The sequence below is a fragment of the Macaca fascicularis genome, chromosome 20 (assembly GCF_037993035.2).
Source record: "Macaca fascicularis isolate 582-1 chromosome 20, T2T-MFA8v1.1".
Classification (NCBI taxonomy): domain Eukaryota; kingdom Metazoa; phylum Chordata; class Mammalia; order Primates; family Cercopithecidae; genus Macaca; species Macaca fascicularis.
In genome coordinates this window covers 68,115,872-68,138,955 of record NC_088394.1, presented here as the reverse complement: position 1 = coordinate 68,138,955, position 23,084 = coordinate 68,115,872, and the positions used below count along the sequence as shown (strand labels likewise).

General features: G+C 39.8%; 1 protein-coding gene across 10 annotated transcripts in view; it reads right to left on the bottom strand.

Annotated features, from left to right (window-relative positions):
- The window catches only part of PMFBP1 (polyamine modulated factor 1 binding protein 1), a 532,821-nt gene that overhangs the window by 104,048 nt on the left and 405,689 nt on the right, over positions 1 to 23,084 (bottom strand). For 9 of the 10 annotated variants that reach the window (XR_012429325.1, XM_065537355.2, XM_065537354.2 and 6 more), the window contains exon 1: positions 11,755 to 12,076. The exons of the other annotated variant lie outside the window; for it this stretch is intronic. Coding sequence is in view for 2 of the 9 variants with exons in the window: in XM_065537354.2 (XP_065393426.1) it covers positions 11,755 to 11,944 (190 nt within the window). In the remaining 7 variants the exon portion in view is untranslated. Of the gene's footprint in view, positions 1 to 11,754; positions 12,077 to 23,084 lie in introns of those variants that run through there. 10 annotated transcript variants of the gene reach the window in all.

Sequence of the window (23,084 nt, the reverse complement as noted above, 5' to 3'; positions counted from 1 at the left end):
GAATATAAAAGGGACTTTAGCAATGTATCTAAAAGGTTCAAAAACATAATGAAAGGAAAGAAAAACTTAAGGTAAGATTAGGACACCATAAAAAAGAAAGTCCCAAAATACATTGAGAAAAATATATAAATTCCAGAAATAAAAATCAGTCCTGAGATATACCTTCAGTGGTGAGTGAAAGAGATTAGACATGGCTGAAGTGAGAATGAGCAAACTGGAAGAGAGACCAAAGGAAATAATAAAAAATACTATACAGTGAGGTAAATGTACAATGTGAAAGAGAAGTAATAAGAAATCCCAGAATGTAACCCGCCAATGCATGTCTAATAGAAATTCCAGAGAAAGAAAAACAAGATTGGAGAAGAACCAATATTTGAGAAAACAGAAGTTCCAAAATTGAAGGAGGACATGAGCCCTTAAATTTAAGAAACATACAGAGTCCCAAACATGACAAAATAAAGAGAAATAAATCCAGACCTAGACACAGTGTAGTGAAGCAGAGAAAGGTAAGGTAATAAATGCTTCCAGAGAGAGACAGAGAGAGAGAGAGAGAGAGAGAGAGAGAGAGAGAGAGAGAGAGGAACAAGATTGTCTACAAAAGAAAAGTCATTAGTCTGACAGCTAACTTTTGTCAGGATAATCGTATCAGAAGATAATAGAACAACCTTCAAAATTCTTAGGGAAAATAATTGACAACCTTGAATTTTATACCCAACTAAATTATAATTCAAAAGTGAGGTTGTATAAGACATTTCCAGACATATAAAGATGAAGAGTTTACTTGTCTTAGACCCTTGCAGAAAGAATGAATAGAGGAAATAGTTTCAAGAAGGCAAATTATACCAGAAGAGAAGAGGACAGAGGAGGCAACAGTGAATAAAGCAGGTGAAATGTGTTGATTAAATAAGTAAGTACTCACTGTAAAAACACACAAAAACTAACCACTCGCCCATTCAACAACAACAAAAAACCCTCATTTGGCTCATACAAAAGGTTGGTGAAACTACAATACTAGAAAATCCTAACAGGGAAGATGGGTGGAAGAAGTCATGAGGGAAGTTCAGGTATTTTAAGATCTTTTTGTCAGGAAGAGGATAAATACACTAAATACCTTTACCCTCTTTGGCTGTATGTAGATGCTACTGTTCACCAATCTCTCTCTTCTTTCTCTTCTTCTTCCTTTCTCTTCTTTCTACACTACCAAAGCACATATGCTATCTTGCATGTAAGTGGGAACATGTGACTGAGTCCTGGCCAATGGCGCATGGGGTGGAAGAGGGATATACCCCTGCCAGGCCCGGCCCCTAAAGTACACCTGGGCCTCCTTTCTCTTTCTTTGCTTGATGGTCAGTTGAGTGTTGAGGGCTCTGAGGAAACCCCAGGGGACATGGAACTACTGGGTGGAAGAATCCTCCATCCCAGAATCATTACTTAGAGGAGAGTTGCCCTATGACAAGAATCTGGATGAACTTTCCATTAGGCAGAAATGATTTTCTTGTGTTAAGCTGCTAGAGTTTGTTATCACAGCTTAGCCTATCCTATTTGATTAATACAGAAATGGAAGTGAAACAATGCCCTAATAAAAACCAAATATATGTGGCATTGGTTTAATGGTCAGGCAGTAAGTGACAAGGACACCATCAGCAGTAGCTGGAAAGAAAAGGCCCAGAGTATGCAGTGGTAAAACTGTCACCTGTGGTAATGCACTAGATATAAGGTCTCCTCTCTAGCTGGCAGCTCTAGAGGAGGAGTCTAGAAAGCAGACTATTAGTAATGTGTGTTGGTTTTTATTGGCAGCCTTTGCTACGCTATTAAGGAGATAAACTCAGGAGAGAATTAGCAGGTTTGTAAACAGAAATAAATGGGAATACCAAGAGTCCAGACATTTGCTGAGTCAAAGGGTTGAAAAAACTTACTGCTTCCAGTAGAGCATAAATGACAAAGGCCCAGAGAAACAAGCAGAGATCTGCCCCATAGGATTCCAGCATTTGTTAAGAGTGAGTGGCTTCAGTGTACCCCCTTTTCATTCCTTTTCTGAGCGGGAATTTGTAATTGCAATTATTGCAGGCAGCTTGCTTCACTACAGTATAAGTAGTAGTGAAGCGAGAAAGGGAGGAAATATAACTTCGTTTAGTTCATTGGGTGCCATGCCAAGAAGAGTCACATGATAGTCACAAAGACAAGAGTCTTTGCATCATCCAGAGATCCCGGACTTTTAGCTGGAATGAAGTGACTGGATAGGACTTTGAGTTGTCTTGCCTGGGGAGAGATGAGTGTGTCCCATAGATGGTTCTCTTCTTCTTGGACACACAGCTAATCTAATTGCTCTCCAGTCCTTGCATCTAGGTGAAACCACATGATTGAATTCTGGCCAATGAAGCATAAGAAGAGGGAAGGATATGCTGGTAAAAGTTTAACAATTGGCCCTCCAGAAAAAAACATATGCATATGTATTGAATTTATGATAAATTTGCTAATATAAGGGTTGCATAGCAAGTTTTTATAGTTAATATTATAATTACATTTTAAAATACACAATACTCTGTTGTCATTTCCATACAGCAGATTGATTCTCTCAGAATGCTTTTGTTGATTTTTATGTATATCAGAATTTACTTCGTCATCGGTAATGTGGGCAACTTCTTTGCTGAATCAGTTAACAGTTTTCAAATACTGTAAGGATATTCTCTCAATATTTTGTGCTATTCGGAATGTAATGGCTACAGACACAACATGCTTTTAGTTAATCTGAATTAATAATACTTCATAACTTTTAAAAGTCTCTAGGCCAGCCAGGTACGGTGGCTCACGCCTGTAATCCCAACACTTTGGGAAACCAAGGCGGGTGGATCACCTGATGTCAAGAGTTCGAGAGCAGCCTGACCAACATGGTGAAACCCCGTCTCTACTAAAAATACAAAAAATTAGCTGGGTGTGGTGGTAGGCGCCTGTAATCCCAGCTACTCGGGAGGCTGAGGCAGAATTGCTTGAACCCGGGAGGTGGAGGTTGCAGTGAGCCAAGATCAGCCTGGGCAACAAGAGTGAAAGTTTGTCTCAAAAACAAAACAAAACAAAACAAAAGTCTCTAGAAAATCAACAGAACAATAAGTCAAGCTCTGATTTATAGTGTTTGCCTGTTTCCATGGTATAAATATCCCCACCATGGTCAATTTCAAACTATCAACATGATGCCTCCAAACATGGGGTCAGGAAGAAATGCACAGTAGCTATTGCTATATAGTATTTCCTGCTTATCCATACAAGTTGTCTAAATAATCTCAAGTGTAGATAATAGCCGAGTGTAGTAAAATACGAAATGATGACGCTTGAATAGTCACAAGTTGAGCATCCCTAATTTGAAAATCTGAAATCCAAAATGCTCCACAGTCTGAAACTTTTTGAGCACAGACATGATGCCATGAGTAGAAAATTCCACACCTGACCTCATTTGATGGGTTGCAGTTAAAACACAGGTGCACAATGTTGAAGATGACATTGTTGTGGTTTTTTTTTTTTTTTTTTGAGATGGAGTCTCACTCTGTCACCAAAGCTAGAATGCAGTGGTGCAATTTGAGCTGCAACCTCTGCTTCCTGGGTTCAAACAGTTCTCCAGCCTCAGCCTCCTCAGTAGCTGGGACTACAGGTGCGCACCTCCACACTTGGCTAATTTTTATATGTTTAGTAGAGGTGGAGTTTCACCATGTTGGCCAGGCTGGTCTCGAACTCCTAACCTCAGGTGATCCACCTGCCTTGGCCTCCCAAAGTGCTGGGATTACAGGCTTCAGCCACTGTGCCCAGTCAACATGATATTGTTAACACTGTAGAAAAAGTGCTTAGAGACAACATGGTGAAAATGTGTGATGGGCTTCCCGAAGCATTTAAAGCAGCATACGTTCATAACAGAACATGAAATCATGTCAGTTTATAAACTCAAAGAGCAACTTCTAAGACAAAAACCCTTGTTAATGAGGCAGATGACTCTGGAGGAAACATTTCAAAAAGTCAGCAGAATGCCTCCTCGTCCCTATAGGAAACATTTCCTGATTCCTTAACTACTTCTGATGTTTCTTCTCACCTAAAAAAAAAAAAAAAAATACGCTGCATGGTAACCTGTAATCAAAACACAGCATCATAGGTGGAGGCAGAAAGCCTGCCATTGTTGGTTGCTGCTGTTGTTTCAGAGCTGATGCGGGTATTCTGGGGATGCTACTAAGCTGCTTAGTTACTCTGAACACATTATTTTTTTACAGAATTAATGGTACGTCCTACTTTTTACTGTCAAGTACTTGTGTGTGCATGAATGTAAGACAACAATTATTTATCAGTAGCATACGAAGTCAGAGTCAGGAATGATGATGATGCCAAACAACCGCACACTGTCCACACGGGTGGCTGAGACAGTGACACCTTTGCTTTCTGATAGTTCAGCGTACATGAGCTTTGTTTCATGCACAAAATTACTAAAAATATTATATAAAATTATGTCCAGGCTATGTGTATATGGTATACATGAAACATATAGGAATAAATTCATGTTTAGACTTGGGCCCACTCCTCAAGATATTTCCTGATGCATATGCAAAAATTCCAAAATCTGAAAAAAATCTGAAATCTGAAACACTTCTGGTCCCAATCATTTCAGATAAGGGATATTCAACCTCTATTACCTTTGTTATTTATTTATTTATTTTTACTTAATGGTATACTTATATAATTTAATTTGTAATAATGCCTGTGCTTCAAAATTAGCTTGCAAAATTTAACAAGTGACTCTTGAGAGTTATAATGAGTCAGCTCTGGCATACCACTAAGATGAAGTATGCCACTTCCACAGCTGGCCCCTGAGGTCTGCAGGATAGCCCTTCATACACTCTCCTCTACTCACTGGCTAGCCTACCACAGAGGATCCAGCAGAAGACACCAAGATTGCCATAGGAGAAAGCAGAGCCTGGATCCCTGGGTCACCAGGGAGAGGCCTGGAAGTGCCATCCTACTAAAATTGTCTACCTTAAACTTGGTGTGAGCAAGAAATAAACTTTTGTCATGTTAAGTCTCTGAAATTTGTTATAGCAAAACCTATTAGGACTTTAATAGGTTATTTGTCACAGCAAAATCTATTATGACAATATACTTTGCTAGAAAATTTTAAAAATTAAAAATAAAACAAGGAATTTAATGATACTATTTTAAAAATTCTAAAACATAATGGTCAATACTAGAAATAATAGTAATGTTATGTATCAGATCCAAAGCCAGTTATTTTCAACCTCATATCTAAAACCATTGATATTATCCTTGCCTTCCCATCTTGCTTTCTTCCATTGATGATCTCTGTGTAAATCCATGGCTTAAAAATACCTCCAAAACAATGCCTCTGATGTTAGAGTTTCACTTGTAGTGTATTAATTTATTTGACAAATGTTTGGGCCAAAGGCTAGAATCACACAGTTGTAATGGAATTGTTGCTACTGGTCAGAAGGCTTAAAAAAAAATCCTTTAGCTTTAAGATAATGCTTGAAAGATCCTGTTTGAACTCTAAGACTACTAGATATTTAGGTCTGCATCTGGATACAAAATCTTATTTGAACCAATTAGCACCTAAAGCTAAAATCTGTGCTCTTTTCTCAGGGAACCTTCTGATAATACCTACACTAAGCACAAGGAATTAGTGGGAGACACTCAATAGATCCTTTAATGGAAATTAATAAATGTCCAGCAAAAAAATCAATGGAATCTACCAGAAAACAGAAATGCCTTGAAAAACTATTTTTCCCAGATTGAAGGATTCTTAATACTTAAATTTTTTTTTTCTTTTTAAGACTGAGTCTCACTCTGTCGTCCAGGTTGAAGTGCAGTGGCGCTGTTTTGGCTCACTGCAACTTCCACCTCCTGGGTTAAAGCAAGTCTCCTACCTCAGCCTCCTGAGTAGCTGGGATTACAGCCGCCACGCCGGCTAATTTTTGTATTTTTAGTAGAGACAGGGGTCTTCCCATGTTGGCCAAGCTGGTCTCAAACTCCTGACCTCAAATGATCCACCTGCCTCAGCCTCCCAAAGTGCTGGGATTACAGGCGTGAGCCACCGCACCCAGTCTAATACTAAAACATTTTAAATATAAACATCTAATCCTCAAGTTGAAAGGCTCTTTAAAATTTCAAATATCAGCTTCTAACCTCGTGTGCAAAACATTCCAGAAAGTACAGTGGGTAACAGCTTTGAAAGACACACATTTCTACAGATGCCTTATCCCTACGCTCACTTGCTAAAGTTCACTAGGCATCTACCATGTGCAAAATATATTCCAGATGTGTTGAAACCACAGTGGTAAATAAACCTCCAGGAAAAAGGTTGCATGCAACTGTTCTATGGGGTATGGGTAAAAGGGCATCACAGGCTTAGGAAGTAACCCCAACAAAGGGCATGGAATGTTTGAAAAATGTGTAATACACGAGGGGACAAATGGTATGAAAGCCCCTCATCACATACTGTAGATTTTTAAAAAATTAATTAACTAAGTAATTAAGTATTTTAAATTAAGTAAAAACTATCAATTTATGGTATATAGCATGATGTTTTGAGACATGTATACATTGAGGGGTGGCTAAATCAAGTTATTTAACATATACATTACCTCACATACTTATGTTTTGTGGTGAGAACACTTAAAATTGACTCTCTCAGCAATTTTCAAATATACAATATATTGTTATGAACTGTAGTCACCATGATGTATTATTGAGGTTTGTGAACTGTATTCTTTATTCAAGGAGGAGAGAATCGATGTAGGGCTTTTTACTGGTGTTAGAAAGTGCCCCGGTACTGTGAAGGGCTAAGGCGCATAGGGAAAGACTGCAGGCAGAAGACAGCGGTGGGACTACTTCTGCACTAGTGTAGGGCGAGAGATGGGTCTGAAGCAGGGCTGCAGGGATGGGAGGGAAGAGGCACCCAGGAGGGTGTGGACAGGTATATCCATAGGACTTGCTCACTGACTGAATGTGCATGTGTTGGGGGCCTGTGAGGACGGGGCCCGGCAGAAGACTGGTGCCCATGGGAGCTAGAAAACATGAATGAAGAGATGTGTACTCAGTTTTGGAAATGCTGAGCCGGACAGGTCATTGGCAGATCCAGGTGGAGGTAGGACACCCAGATGGTATGAAATTTGAGGCTGGCATTCCAGAAAAAGAAGAGGGATGAGATACAGGTATGGAATTATCAGCAGAAAGGCAGTGAAGGCAGAGAGCCTTCACAGAGGAAAGCAGGGAAGCCAAAAGAGAGATACGTCCTCAATTTTCTGTTTTGTGGATAAGTCAATATAACACACATTTGCTTAGACTCTGCTATGCGCCAGAAGAATCCAGGTCTTGGCCATGTTAGGGTTTATGGCCTAGAAAGTTCTTTAGGAAAAGCAGCCTTCAGTTTAACTGAAACATTACCCAAAGAGGGGACTTGTGGAGAAATTAAACAAATACATTTAAAATGCCAGCTTAGCAAATATTTTTTACACTTGTATAATTCTCCATACTATCACAAGATTGCAGAAACAGATACACTCATGTATGGCAGTTGGAAATGAACTGGCATAACTCTTTGAAAAGTAACTTGGAAATATATATTAAGAGTCTTGAAAAGAATTAAACTCTTTAAATTGATAATTCCTCAGGTTATTCCAAAGAAACTAATTTCTATTTTTTTTTAAAAAAGACTTCGGTACAAAGATGTTCATCACAAAGTATTTGCAATAACAGTTTGAGAATTAGCTTAGATGCCCAACTACAGTGGAGTGGTTTAGTAAATTATGACAAATCTGTTAGATGGAATATTAAACAGCCATTAAAAGCGATGTTTGAAGGAAGTATGTTATCTTTTTTTTTTTTTTTTTTTTTTGAGACGGAGTCTCGCTCTGTCACCCAGGCTGGGGTGCGGTGGCCGGATCTCTGCTCACTGCAAGCTCCGCCTCCCGGGTTTACGCCATTCTCCTGCCTCAGCCTCCCGAGTAGCTGGGACTACAGGTGCTCGCCACCTCGCCCGGCTAGTTTTTTGTACTTTTTAGTAGAGACGGGGTTTCACCGTGTTAGCCAGGATGGTCTCGATCTCCTGACCTCGTGATCCGCCCGTCTCGGCCTCCCAAAGTGCTGGGATTACAGGCTTGAGCCACCGCGCCCGGCCAGGAAGTATGTTATCTAATGTTATAATGTTAAATGGAAAAAAGGACATTTGGTATCATCACAAATGCATAAAATAAAAACCAAAAGCCCATGAACAGGAAAAAAATATCTAGAAGGAAACATACCATAATTTGAATAGAGGTTGTCTTTAAGCATTAGAGCTTGGTTTTCCCTTAATTCATAAATTCTTTTGCATTTCCTTGATTTTCTATATAAACATTTAACGACTATTTAATCAGAAAAATGAGCTCCAAGTAGCAAATGCAGAGTGAAGAATGATGAAGACTTAGTGGAGACAGGAGGTATGAGACAGGGCTCAGAGACAGTACTCGGGCATTTTTTTCCAGGCCTTGCAGGATGCAAGGTGGACAGTGCTGCAGTCCTGTGGATCTGATGCCCCAGACTCTGCAGACACATTGAGGGGACCCAGGGCTCTGAACAAATGGCCAGATGGTAAGAACACATCCCTTGAGTTGTTTCTTCCAGTTGCATTTTTCCCTAATCACAGTCTGCTTTGGGAAAGGTCAATCAACCTAGCAAAAGTACCGCCTGGACATCTTCACTAGGGCCACTGACTGCTCCCCAGAACTCTCAGTTTCCTGAGGATTGTGCCCTTTCCCTCCCTTTCCTGCTGCAGCTTCTCAGCCTAAGCGAGCCTAGAGAGAGCAAGGGTGGGGAAGGAGAGCAGGGGGCATGGGATTGTGCTGAGAACACCAAAAGCCCATGAAGTCTGAAAGGTTAAGCAAAGACTGAGGCATGAAGAGTGAAAATTCTCCATTCAACAATAATCCTCGCCCCCCGCCACCCCCGACACCTCTTCTTAAAATGGAAAGAAAGGGTGCATGATGACATTAGGCACTTTAAAATATGCAAAATTAGGAGCTGGTGCAGACCTCATTAACACCCGCCTCCAACATCATTAAGATGTTTCCAAGAAAATTAATTGAGAGACTCATTAAAAATAAATTAAGAAAAATGTGTTGCAGAGCGCCTGCACTCAGCTCATAAATCACAGCTCAGCGCTCCGGCCCGCTGCTCCGGCAATTAACTCCAACCTATTTGTTTTATCCTGACTGTGAAAATTAGAAAGCAGACGTGGAGATTAGATTAGGGACGTCTGTCAGGCGGAACTTGGAGTGAATATTTTAGGATACAAAATGGAAACCAGGAAAACAAAGAGCAGAGATTTCATTCTGAGGAGCTTGTCTTTGAAAAGTGACAGGCAGATGAAGGGTGCTGGAGGGACAGTGTGGGGAAGGAGTACATACTCTCGGGAGGGAGGAAGGGGGAGAGAAAAGAACAGACGTTTAAACTCTTCTGACCAGGAATCGTGCAATACATTTGCATTATAAATATAAACAGTTACGCATCTCAGTAAAGCTGGCATTGAGACATAAAATTGATGTTCCTGATGATACTTCATATGTCATACTTTAATGTTTAGACATATATAGTCATTTGGTGGAATCACTCGAAACAGTTACTGGTCTCTTGCAATATTTTATATATCAGTGATGACTACATGTCCCTCTATATGAGGTGAAATATGCCAACCTTTTCCCTGTTATCTCTCACTTAACAACAGTTATTGAGTAGCAGGCACTTTGCTGGGCTCAGGTACATGTGTCATCTCATTTAATTTTCATAACTCCAAAAAAGAAAACCATTTTACAAGATGTGGAAACTGAGGCTCAAAGTAAAGCAATATGCGTGGGAGTCGTGCGGCCAGTAAGTGGCAGAGTTGGGGTTGCAATCCTGGTGGAGTTTTTTGGTTTGGTTGGTTGGGTTTTTTTGAGTCTGGATCTTGCTATGTTGCCCAGACTGGTCTCGAATTCCTGGTCTCAAGGGACCTTCCCTCCTCAGCTTCTCAAGTAGCTGGGTTAAAGGCACTCACCTGGCATATCCCTGGCATGTTAAACCTAAGACCAGTGTAGCCCTCAGCTTCTTTTCATTCCAAAGTTCATTTCGGGTCACTGTATTTTCCAAGCCTCAAACTAGAAAGGCTTTTTGTTCTTCCCTCCTTCCTCCTTCTATCTCTTATTTCCACAAATATTTTATTGCATGCTTGCAATACACCAAGCATGGTATCAGGTCTGGGGGAATAGGGCAGTGGCCTTGTTGGGTTTGGGAAGATGGGTGCTGGTTAAGTCACTGCAAATGTGAGGGCCACTGTAGAGAACACAGCACAAAGGGAAACAAAGACTGTGCCCGTCCCTCAGGTCATTTACTAAATACCTGCTATGTAATGGTGCTGAGGACCCAGATGTCAGACTGCTGACTCTCCCACTTACCAAGTATGAGACGTTGGGTAAGTTATTTAACCTCTCAGTTTCCACATCTGTAAAATGGGGAGAGTACTAGTACTTACCTTGGAGGGATTTTTTTTTTTTTCTTTTTTGAGGATGAAATGAGAAATCCATGAGAAGTCCTTAGCAAAGTGCCTGGCTCAGAGTAAGCTCTGGGTAAATGTCAGCAGTTATTATTTAAAGGTGACATTTAAGTTGACTCTTAAAGGAGCAGTAGGAATTCAATCAGAATTCCATTTCTGGGGACAGCTGCAGTCTTATGGGTGGTATTTAAAATTATTTGGCTTTTTCAAATAAAAAGGGGAGTGAATAATCTTGGGTATTAATAAAAGACTAGCCAGCTTGTCATGACACACAGCCTCACTGGGTCATGAATATGCTGCCCCGGGTTGTGCAGGGGAGTGGGATACAGCAGGGCAAGAACTGGGGGGAAGTTTTGCTTCCTGTTCTCCAGGACATCTCAAAGGCACTGGGGAAAAAAAAATCCCACCCTGCACAAGGAAGAAAGGTTAAAGCTGAGGGAGTGTGTCACAGCACCGAATTTCCATGGCTCTTTCCTGCCTTGCCTAAGAGACAGTTGTGGATCAGTATTAGTGGACTGGCATTACTAATCTTTGGAAATTCAGTGACAGTGCAGTGGATTGCATTTTATTTTTTCATTTTGTTTTAATCTGGTTTTTAAAAGACTGGGTGTAGTTCCCGATTACAGGTCTGTTGGCTCATCCTTAATTGCAAGGCTGTCGTAACCCAGAAGATGCCAATATCCAAGTGGATACTCAGCTGGCTGTTCTGATAGGGCCCTAACAGTTGTTTACAGTCAGTGCTCTCAGTATTCCTTATGACAAGTCAGCGGCTGGGCTGTAAAATTATTCAGTGTTTTGAATACTACGCTGGACCAAGGCAAAGTTTGAAATACATGGAGCATAAGAATAAAAGACTTCCTAGGTAGCAGGTCACCTGCCCAAATCATAGTAAGGACCAACAAGCTAGAGCTGATGAGTAGAGTGCCCTGAACAGGAAAAGGACAAACACTAGTAGACATGACAAAGGAGGGCTGCTGCATGGTCACAGGCACCAGGAACCTATCAAGACGATGGGGCTACAGGACTTACCTTCTGAAACTTCAAGCTTATACTGAAAGGAATCGAATACATGAAGAGAAACACATTGGAAAATGACTAGCTAAGAATAGAAATTTCCTTCTTAAAGGTTCCTATCTATACCTTAAAGGCCAGAGATCTATTGAAGGGCAAATGCCTGGAAGGATAGCATTGTAAATTCTTACCTTCAGGATGAATTTCACACTCTTTCCAGATGACAGATTTGACAGTAGAAAGGAAGTAAACAGACACGACCCTGGTCTGCAGAAGAGAGGTACTGCACTGAGCTCTCCGAAGCGACAAAAAATAAAGCCAACCTATTTCAAAAATTTGTCCAGGGCTGGGCTGCTGATGGCCACACTTGAGAAGTTTCATCAGCAACTCTGTCCTCTTCTTGGCCTCATGTCCACATCGGTGTCATGTTCTGTAGATTCTTCATCCTCCATGTCTTCTATATCCATCTCTCTTTTCCATCCCACTCCACCCTAGTTTGGCTCTTTCTTGTCTGAGCTCTTGCGAAAGCCTCTTCCTGAGTTTCCCTCCTCCAGTCTCTCCTCCTTTATTCCGTTGACTGCCAGATTGTCTTACAGCATAGATGAAACCACGTGACTTCTGTGCCCCAAGACTTTGATGTCTACGGAATAAAGTTCGAGCTTCTCAACGTTACCACCTGGAATCTGGCCACAATTGATCTTTTCAGGCGTATCTCTCCCTATCTCCTCCTTTTCTAATTACACATTTTTGATTCTTGCCCAACCCAACTACTCACTATTTCCCAAGCACACCCTATACTTTCCCATGCCTTTGACTCCCACACGACCTTTGTCACACCTGCCTCCCTTCTGCTCTGCCTGACAAATTTTAACCTCCTCTTCAAAGACCAGCCCAAATGCTCAGTTCCATAAAGCTTCTGTGACCTTGCCTTGCCTGCCTCAGAGAGAAGTAATTTGCTTTTAGAGTTCACACAGTGCCTGTGAATACTTGTTGAATGACTGAATGAAGTTGCTGATAGCAATTATCATATTGTCTCTTACACCTCAACTGGTTGCAATACATGCACTGGTCTGTCATCTTCCGAGATTCCAGGATCCCTAAAGATATGAAACAGGCCTTGTTTGTATCCCACACAGAATCTGTACTTTGCACATGGTAAGGGCTTCTTAAATTTAGTCATACTCTACTAACAATAGAATTTATGTGTTTTGACATATTTTTTGTTCTGAGTTACTTAAATAAACAAGCATGTAGTTCTGTCTTTAATAATGAAGAATTCATGGTACCTGTAGATGAATTTACTGGTGTATTAAAACAGCGCTTTATTCCCACTGAATATGGTCAACCCCAGCTGAAGACTACACCCTATGCTACGGAATCCATCCTGTCTGTCAGTGGTGGAGCTGAGGCCACCTCCCCAACTTCTGGTCCAGTGTTACATCATACTTTATCCATACATCAGCATTCCTCAAAGAACTAGAACACTTCAGAATAGTTACTTCTTTAACCACCTGAAAGAAGAGCCTATCAGAGAAGCAATGTCTGAGTAGGAGAAACCATGTGCTCTCCCCACACCCCAGATGATGCACAGAAGGCACATTCTGCTGGTCATGCATGAGATGCCTGTTTCACTTAGTCTCTGAGGTCAAGCTTACCACCTTAGGTCACTCTTTTATCTCAGGACAGCAGGGGAATTAAGAAGTCAATAGACCCCCCACCTGCCTGGCACAGTGGCTTATGCCTATAATCCCAGCACTTAGGAAGGCCAAGGTGGGAGGATCACTTGAGCCCAGAAATTGAAGACCAGCCTGGGTAACATAGCGAGACCCCATGTCTTTATACGGGGTCTCTACAAAAAGAAAACAAAACAAAAAACTAGCCAAGTGTGGTGGTGCATGCCTATAGTCTCAGCTACTCAGGAGGCTGAGGTGGGAGGATCACTTGAACCTGGGAGTTCAAGGTTACAGTAAGCTATGATCATGCCACTCCACTCCAGCTGGGGTGACAGAGTGAGACTGTCTCTAATAATAATAATAATAATAAAAAGCCTCACAAAATCCTAGAAGCTCTTATTTAGACATAATCCTTTTCACATAGCCTATAGATGCTAGGTGTGTAGTCACATTTGAAGAAATAAATCTAGGTCGCAGATGAAAAATTGGTTAGTTCTTATTCCTGACATCACATGTGCATGTACACGCACACACACATGCATGCGCACGTGCACACACACACACACACACACACACACACACACAGAGCAACAGTCTTTAGAAGCCAAAGCATCTCTAAGCTACCAAACACTACTTTCTGAGATTCCCTACCCAATTCTTTCTAACAGCGCTTTATTCCCACTGAATATGGTCAACCCCAGCTGAAGACTACACCCTATGCTATAGAATCCATCCTCTCTGTCAAGCTACATATTTGTCTGCTTTATCATCCAATCTGACTGGCCCAGGCTTTGTGAGCAGTGTCTGAGTATTCCTCTGGGAATTCTTGGGTTACTAGATTATTCTGGGCTGTGGTTATCTTTCAATACCTCCTAGGTATTATCTAGCCTTTCCAGTGATAATAATTAGAGCAATTAGCATGGCCAGTAGCTTTGGACTGATTTATTCTCTTAAGCTCATGTGCAGGTAGGAAAGATTTAACTGCCCTGGTTCTGTCAAGGTCCAAGTGGTGCGTAGGCTTCCACTGCTTAGTCAAGCATTTCTGGGGTTAATTTTCATTAAAATGACCCTGACACTAATGACAAGTGACTGTTTCTGCCCCCATTTGCAGTTTTATAATAATGTCCTTTTATTTGCTTCTCACTAAAGGATACAGACACATTGCCAAGAGGTTCCATTTGTCCCCATTATAGACCATTTTTAATTTTAATTTCAGAATTGTTTCTTTGTAAGAATTTTGTCTCTGTCTTAGAACAAAAAATATTTGAGGGCAGAAACTGTATTTTATTTGGTAACCAGTACATAAAGTGGTTGAAATGATAAACAAACAACAATTCCACATCTGAACTAACAATATTCTAGAGATTCACAAAGAAGCGTTTGGATTTCAATCTCACCACAACATGAGAGATCTTTTGTAAGTTTCTTAACCCCTTGATCTCCATCAGCAAAAATGAGGATAATAATGCTCACCTAAAAAGGTTTTAGTGAAGATGAGATGAGAAAAAATTTTATGAAAGTACCTGGCATGGCTTGGATGTCAAATGCATCTGAGCATATTACCATATTACCAAATAGCTGAGACCTAATAAAAACCCACCCTCCCTAAATGCTCATGAAAATTTAACTAAACCAAGAGGAATTTAATATATTTCCTTTATGCCCCTCTGCTTGATTTCATTTGTAGTTAAAAAAAAAAACCTATAAAATTTAGTGTTTTTAGGAATTGTAAAGACTACTTAGCTTAATGTCCTCATTTAATAGGAAAAGAAACTGAGATTCAGAGACGTTAACTTCAAGGTTATATAGCTAATAATTAGCATGCTGATTTCCCTTACATTTTGCACACAGGATAGTCTGCACTGTTATTCTGAAAGATGTGTTAAAGAACTGATCCTTCCTCTTGAGTCTAGGGTGAGAATGACTGATGACAGCAATTCACCTTGAATCCTTTTTATAACTTTTTGTTATGGTTCCAATGATTAAAGGGACACATGCTTATTCTAGAACATTTGGAAGAAAAGTGTAAGAAAGAAAATTAAAACTACCTACAGTTCATCACCTAGTGATAAATATTTTTAACATTTTGGCATGATTAATAAAATTGGGAGATTCCATATATTTTTTTGTACTTGAGTTAAAAAAATTGACATTATTCTACTGAAATTTCCCCGTATTATTAAACAGTCTTTGAAAATGTGATTTCAAAGGGCCATATAACATTATTCCATGTGGATTTATCATTGCTCAGGAGGCAGAATAGTATGCCCTTAAGAGTCAGAGAGACGAGGGATAGAATTCCAGCCCCACCCCTCTAACAGCTAGGTGACGCAAAACCAGCTGCTTATTCTCATTAAGCCTCAGTCCTCACATGTGCAAAATATTGATAATATTCACCACATGTGGTTCCTATCAAGGTTAAATGATGTGTCTTATATATGTACTTAGCATTGTGCCCCCACACAGTGAGTGCTTGATAAATGGTAGCTATTTATTGTTATTATTTTATCACATTCTTATTATTGGACATTTAGGTTGTTTCCAGTTATAAGTAAACACCTAAACACCAGGTGAAATATCTTCCCTGTAGCCACCACGGTAACCTACCTGAAATGTGTATCTGTTATGCTTATTCTTATCTGTAGCTCCCCATCAAAGGTTTTCAAACTTTCTTTTCAGAAGTGGAAGCCTTTTGTTAAACATCTTAAGGAAAACTTCCCAGGCAACTTGGGTTGTGGCAGAGGTGGGGTTCAGAGCCTGGACCAATTCCCAGCCCTTCTTCCACCGTTGTTGACATAGGCCCCTGAAGCATTTCTGAGGAATGCTAAGGCTACTCTGAACACACTGGGAGTAACTTTGGCCTACCGGGTAAAAGGAAGGCTCTGAGTATGGCGTATGATACATCCAAACTGCTCGTTCCTGAAAGACCCCGATGCAGTTTATTTTTATGATTTTGTTATGTTGTTGCTTTTGCCTGGGATGTCCTTAACTCCCATCTTCCCAAGGCTAACACCTACAACGGACTCCATCTGCACATTACTTCACCCAGGAAGCCATCTCTGCTCCAGGCTGCTGAGACACTCTTCTCCCCTGTTTCCAGGATACCTGGTCAAGTTCTCTATCACTGTGGGGGAACACAGAGCTGAACTGTGAGCTCTTACAGGACAGAGACTGTATCTCTTTGACAGCTGTATTCCCAGTCCCCAGCATAACGTCTGGTACTGCTAAATGCTCACCAAAACTATTCGTTAAATCTACAAACTTATGAATAAATTTGGGGTGCCTCTCTGATTATTTCTTTAGGACAGTTTTGCAGAAGCAGATTAGTGGGTCAAAAGGATGACCATTTTTAGGCTTCTTTTTTTATCTTGTATTTTTTTTCCTTACTTCTCTACAGATGAGTACAATATTTTTTCGTGTATATTTTATATATACATATATATATATATACTTTTTTTTTTAACTTTCCAACTTTATTTTAGGTTCAGGGGTACATGTGCAGGATTGTTGTATGAGTAGAGTGGGTGGCATGGGGGTTTGGTGTGGAGATTATTTCATCACCCGTAATAAGCACAATACCCCATAGGTAGTTTCTGATCCTCATTCTCTTCCCACCCTTTAGCCTCAAGTAAGCCCAGTGTCTGTTGTTCCCTTCTTTATGTCCATGTGTTTTCAGTATTTAGCTCTTACTTATAAGTGAGAACGTGCAGTATTTGGTTTTCTGTTCCTGTGTTAGTTTGCTTAGGATAATGGCCTCTAGCTCCATCCATGTTGCTGTAAAGTATATGATCTCATTCTTATTTATGGCTGCATAGTATTCCATGGTATATATGTACCACACTTTTAAAAATCCAGTCCACTGTGGATGGGTATATAGGTTGATTGCATATCTTTGCTATTGTGAATAGTGCTGTGATGAACATATGTGTGCATGTGTCTTTATGGTAGAACAATTTATATTCCTTTGGGTATGTAACCAGTAATGAGATTGCTGGGTTGAACGGTAGTTCTGTTTTAAGTTCTTTGAGAAATTGCCAAACTGCTTTCCACAAGGGCTGAACTAATTTACATTCCCACGGCAGTGCTTAAGCATTCTTTTTTCTCCACAAACTCGCCAACATCTGTTTGTTTTGTTTTTTACTTTTTAATAATAGGCATTCTGACTGGTGTGAGATGGTATCTCACTGTGGTTTTGACGTGCCTTTTTCTAATGATTAGTTACATTGAGTATTTTTTCATATGCTTGTGGCCCATGCCTTCTTTTGAGAAGTGTCTGTTCATGTCCTTTGTCTAGGCTTCTTGATGCACTCTTGGTAAGATTTATGGCAAAAAATTATAAGACATTCATTTGAAAGACAACTGTCTCTCCTGTGTCCATTAGTGTTTGCTATTTGCATTTGGGAATGCAGCTAAAGAAGCCAATTTTTGAACCATAAAAATTGGTTATTTTTTTGTGGCGCCTGATTTGGTTGAGGTAAACAGAGGTACCAGTGCTTGGGGTGACTAGTACAAACTAGGGCCCTAGAAAATGTTGCTGTCCAGCAGCACAAATTACCAGAGGGCTGGAGGTACACACTGCTGAAGGTTGGTGACTTTAGTCACTTTCCATCCATGTAATTTCTATGAACCTATTTTCTCATCTGTAAATGGGTTTAACAATACCTCTTAGGGGATCATGTGATGATTGAGTTGAATCAAATGGGTGAACACACGTAGAATCCTAACACATTCATTTGTGTGTTTTTACTAACTGGTAATGAGGAGAGCTAGGCACTAGGAGAACAGAGGTCCAAGTTTAGGAAGTATTTAAACTGACCTCTCTGATTGGCTTCCCTTTTCATAAGATCCCACAGTTTTCATACACAAACCATTAGGATATAACCAGGTTATCCCATTTTGTCACATGGAAGGTAGAGAAACCACAACTATAAAAATCTTACATTTAAAGGGAAATTGAATAGATTGAGATGACTCTAAGACACTTTAAAATATTACACTCAATCCTATGGTTTTAATTACTCATATGTCCATGACTTCAAAAATCCAAATCTCTAGTCTAGAACTTTCTCCTGAGTTGACTCATCTATCCAACTGCCTAGATGGTCCAGGTATGGCAAAATCAGCATGCTCAAAGCTCGATCCATCCCCACTCCCAACTATTTCTGTCCAAATTTGCTCTTCCTGTGTAACTTCCCATATCATCATCATTTGGCTTGTGTTACCCCAAGCCAAAAACTTTGGAGTCACGATCAACACTTCCCTCTTCTCACCCCCACATCTAATTAGTCACAAAATCCTGATGTTCCAACACCTAGATATCATTCACACCCATCCCTTCTCCTCCTCAACTGTTGCTACCCTGAATCAGCTCCTCATTATTTCTTGCCTGGATTACTGCAGTGACCTCCCAACTGGTCTCCCTGATTCTGGTCTTGCTCCCTCCATTCCATCACTCATATTCCTGTCATAAGCATATAATCAATCTGGATGAAAAAGAGCTGTAAACGGCAATAGATATCAATGTCTTCAAATCGTGTTCTTTAAAAAATATGATGTCATAGGTTAAGACATAATCAGTTAAACATAGTTCTCCTGGAGACAGGTTGACTGCTTGGCTTGAGAATCAAATGAAATATAACAATGAATGATATATCAGTTCACTTTAAATAACACTCAGGGAGAAGTGACATTGATTGGATTGTGCAGAGATGATGTGGGGGTAGTGCTGGAAGGGCACAGAGGATTAAGGGGAACTTCTCCAGTGTCTTGAGGGCCACGTGGTCTTTGTGAACGTGGCAGGTGGAGGATCATTTACGAAAGCCTATTATAGCTTGATAATTCCAGGAGCCAAAGTCACAACCAACAGGAACAAACTCTTCTCCCCTCAAAATGACAAATACATTACTACAGTCTCTAAAAGGAGGCTCTTTCAGTTTCATGACCACAATGAACCCCCAAATATGAGAGGCTTTAGAAGAGGCTACCAGTGCCTCAAACCTTTGACACATCCACTGCCTGAAGGTTAGAGAAGGGAAAACAGCCGAAGTTTTACATGTTTAGAGAAAATAGCAGTGAGTATAAAATGGGATGAAGCCTGAAAATTGGAATAAGGCAAATAAGACTAGCAAACAAGCAGAGACGAGACATGGTGCTTTAGAAACAAGTAGAGACGAGACATGGTGTTTAGATTAGTGTTTCTCCAACTGTGTGTGCTAAAGGCCAGTTTTTAAAACATATCCAAACATTATGGACTAATATTTTTGTAAAATACAATACAGTTAATATTAAAATATAAAATATCAAAGAAATATAAAATACAAGGCCTGTACTTAATGATGAGGATTGCCCAGATATATAATTACTCTGTCATGCTGCTGCAAAATTTTCTAAGTGTTCATTCTTAATTTTCATATTTATTTTATTACAAACCAGTAACAAACTGGTCCATGGACCTCACTTTGAATAGCACTGTGTTAAAGCATTTATTAAAGATAGATGGGAAAAATTTTCCTCACAAAGATATACTTTTGAGAAGACACCAATTTGTCATCTGATATTCTTGGATTTTTCCTTCAAAGATGGAAACATTTTGGCTATTTGGGTCTTGGAGAACTTCAATCTCTGGTCAGGTCAAGTTGACATGATTTCATGAGAAAATACCTATCAAACTAGTGAGCTCGAAGTCAATCTCTAGAAAAACAATGGTTGTGTGGATTAAAAGCCCTCATTAGAGAATATATAAGCTGTGAGTATAATGTTCACTGTATTGTTTAGTGACGGATTTTTCAATCAATTATAAAGAATGTCCCTCCATGCCTTTCAGATCTCAATCAATTATCATGATGTCTGATTTGAGAGGCTGATAGCCATAGTGATAGCAAGTCTAGTGATAGGGCAGGTTTTGCTGAACAATAAATATCCGTCAAGCACAAGCTATATGCAGGCTTCTTGCTGTCCTTATTCTAAACACAAGGGCAGCTGTCTCTCTCTGGAAAAGACAAGCACAGTCTTGTGCTTAAACATCAGAAAGAAGATCTCAGCTTCTCAGACCCACTATTGTTTTAGGTTAAAAAGGCTAAGAAAGGTTGGTAAAGCAGGGATAGTCAAAAGAAAGAATGAACAAAGAAATTTATTTCTTACCACTTAAAATCTTGTTTACAGATAAGGTGTCCTTATACTGTGGCTTGAAATCCCATTAGAAGACACATTTAACATGACTGTCATGGACTGTTTCTCATTATAGCCAATGGTGAAATAATGGTTAGTAGTAACTTTAGAAATAAGAAAATGGATATAGTGCATGAAGAGGATAAGTATTAATTTATAGATCAAACTTTAATTTGAGAGAACTGACATGAAGAGGTTAGAGGAGTGAAGACTTCAGGGAGATAGCCTTCAAGCAATGAAAAACAAATTCTATGGAAGTGGGAGTTCTGGTCAGCAAACATGCATTGAATATGTTCTAAGTGTTGAGGATGCAAAGTTAATAAAACACTATCTCTATTTTTATAGTCTGGTGTCAGAGGCAGACACGTATATAAATGATTGCAAAATGGTAAGAGATATGCAGAAACAGGAATTTATACAAGATACTGATATACAGATGAGACAGTGATTAACTGTCAGAATTGTCAGCAAACAAAAACTTACAAAGCCATTTATATTGGTAAAGTGACTCTCAAAATGTTAAGGTAAATCATTTCTATAAGTTGCTAAAGGGAAAACTAAGGTTTAATTTACCTGTAGTCCAGTATGTACTTGAACCCCCCAATAATAAGGGATTAGGTTAAAAACTCTTCATTAGGACAATTACCTTCTACCAAAAATTATACGTACACATACCAACACCCCTAGCCCTAACCCAAAACCACCTAGTAAAGCTCTTCTTCAAGCAGGATCAAGTCTTTAAGAAATAACCGTTCTGAGTGAGTACTGAGGGATCCACAAAAAGGCAAATAATACTTGATGAAAAGAATGAACTCTACTTGGCTTAAATCTTCAGAAGAGATGGTCATCCTACGTCTTTGTTGGGCTTGGACACATTTAGATCCTCTGAACAAATATGCAACAGATAAATGCTTTGAACAGATTGAATGGAATACAGCATCTTTGTGATAGGTTGGTAACTAATAAGAATAATTACCAATACTATTGTCCTTCACTATTTCTGTTTTTATAACAACTTTATTGAGATATAATTCACATGCCACAGAATTCAACTCTTTAAAGTATTCAATGATTTGTAGTACATGTACACAACATGTACAGAGCTGTGTAGCTATCACCACTATCTAACTTTAGAATATTTTTATCACCCCTAAAGAAATATACCAATATACCTATTGGCAGTCATTCCTCATTCCCTCCTTCCCTCAGACCCTGGCAACCATTACTTTATTTTCTACCTCCATAGATATGCCTATGCTAAACATTTCATATAATGCAAATCATACAACATGTGGCTTTTGTGTCTGGCTTCTTTCACTTAGCATGATGTTTTCAAGGCTTATCCATGTTGTTAATAGGTATCAGTATTTCATTCTTTTTGATGGTCAAATAGTATTCCATTGTATGGACATACCATATTTTGTTCATTCATTAGTTGAGTGACATTTGGGCTTTTTCCACTTTAGGCTACTATAAATAATTTTGCTATGAGGTTTCCTGTACAAGTTCTTGTGTGGACATATGTTTTCAATTTTCCTGGTTTTAAACCTAGGAGTGGAATTATCGGTCATTTGGTAATTATGTATTTAACATGTTGAGAAAGTGCTACACTGTTTTCCAAAGTGACTGCACCATTTTAGAATCCCACCAGCAATGTATGAAGGTTCCAGTCTCTACATGTTAACCAGCATTTGTTGTCATAGCTTCCCTTAAAGGGGAACAAACTTGCCAAATAGATAGAGAGAACAAATCATCCGACGGTGCACAAACTATCTGGGACTTGTGATTAAAACAGCCTACAACAAGGAGGACAACGAGCAGAAGGGACAATCCCCAAATTCATGCAAACACATAAACTCATGATTAGTGTCCCTGAGTTGACCTATGCTCATTATAATAGTAAAAAACACACCCCTGGGTGGAGAATTAAGATGCTAATGAGACATGTGATGTATGTAGCATGTACGGCAATTGGCATGTGCACCCAGGAGACTACCTGCAACATGCTTAACAGCAACGCCCAACCCCACCCTCTTACGAATTATATAAGCTTCCCATAAAGGGAATTTCCCCAGTGTCACATGGGACTGTCTTATTCTTGAGCAGCCTGCTATAAGAGTATACTTTTGCTTTGCAATAAACTTCTTTGCCTACTTTACTTTGAACTCGGGCTCAAATTCTTTTGTGTCACAAAGTCAAGAACCTGAACTGACCCACTGACAACTTTGTTGTTTTGATTTTTATTTCCCTAATGACTAATGATACTGAGCATGTTTTTTTTTTTGTTTGTTTGTTTTTTTTGAGATGGAGTCTCGCTCTGTCGCCCGGGCTGGAGTGCAGTGGCCGGATCTCAGCTCACTGCAAGCTCAGCTTCCTGGGTTTACACCATTCTCCTGCCTCAGCCTCCCGAGTAGCTGGGACTACAGGCGCCTGCCAACACGCCCGGCTAATTTTTTTGTATTTTTAGTAGAGATGGGGTTTCACAGTGTTAGCCAGGATGGTCTTGATCTCCTGACCTCATGATCCGCCTGTCTCGGCCTCCCAAAGTGCTGGGATTACAGGCTTGAGCCACTGTGCCCGGCCCTGAGCATGTTTTTATGTGCTTATTGACCACTTGGATATCTTGGACTGGGTAAATTTTTATTCAAATCCTTTGCCCATTAAAAAATTGAATTGTCTTT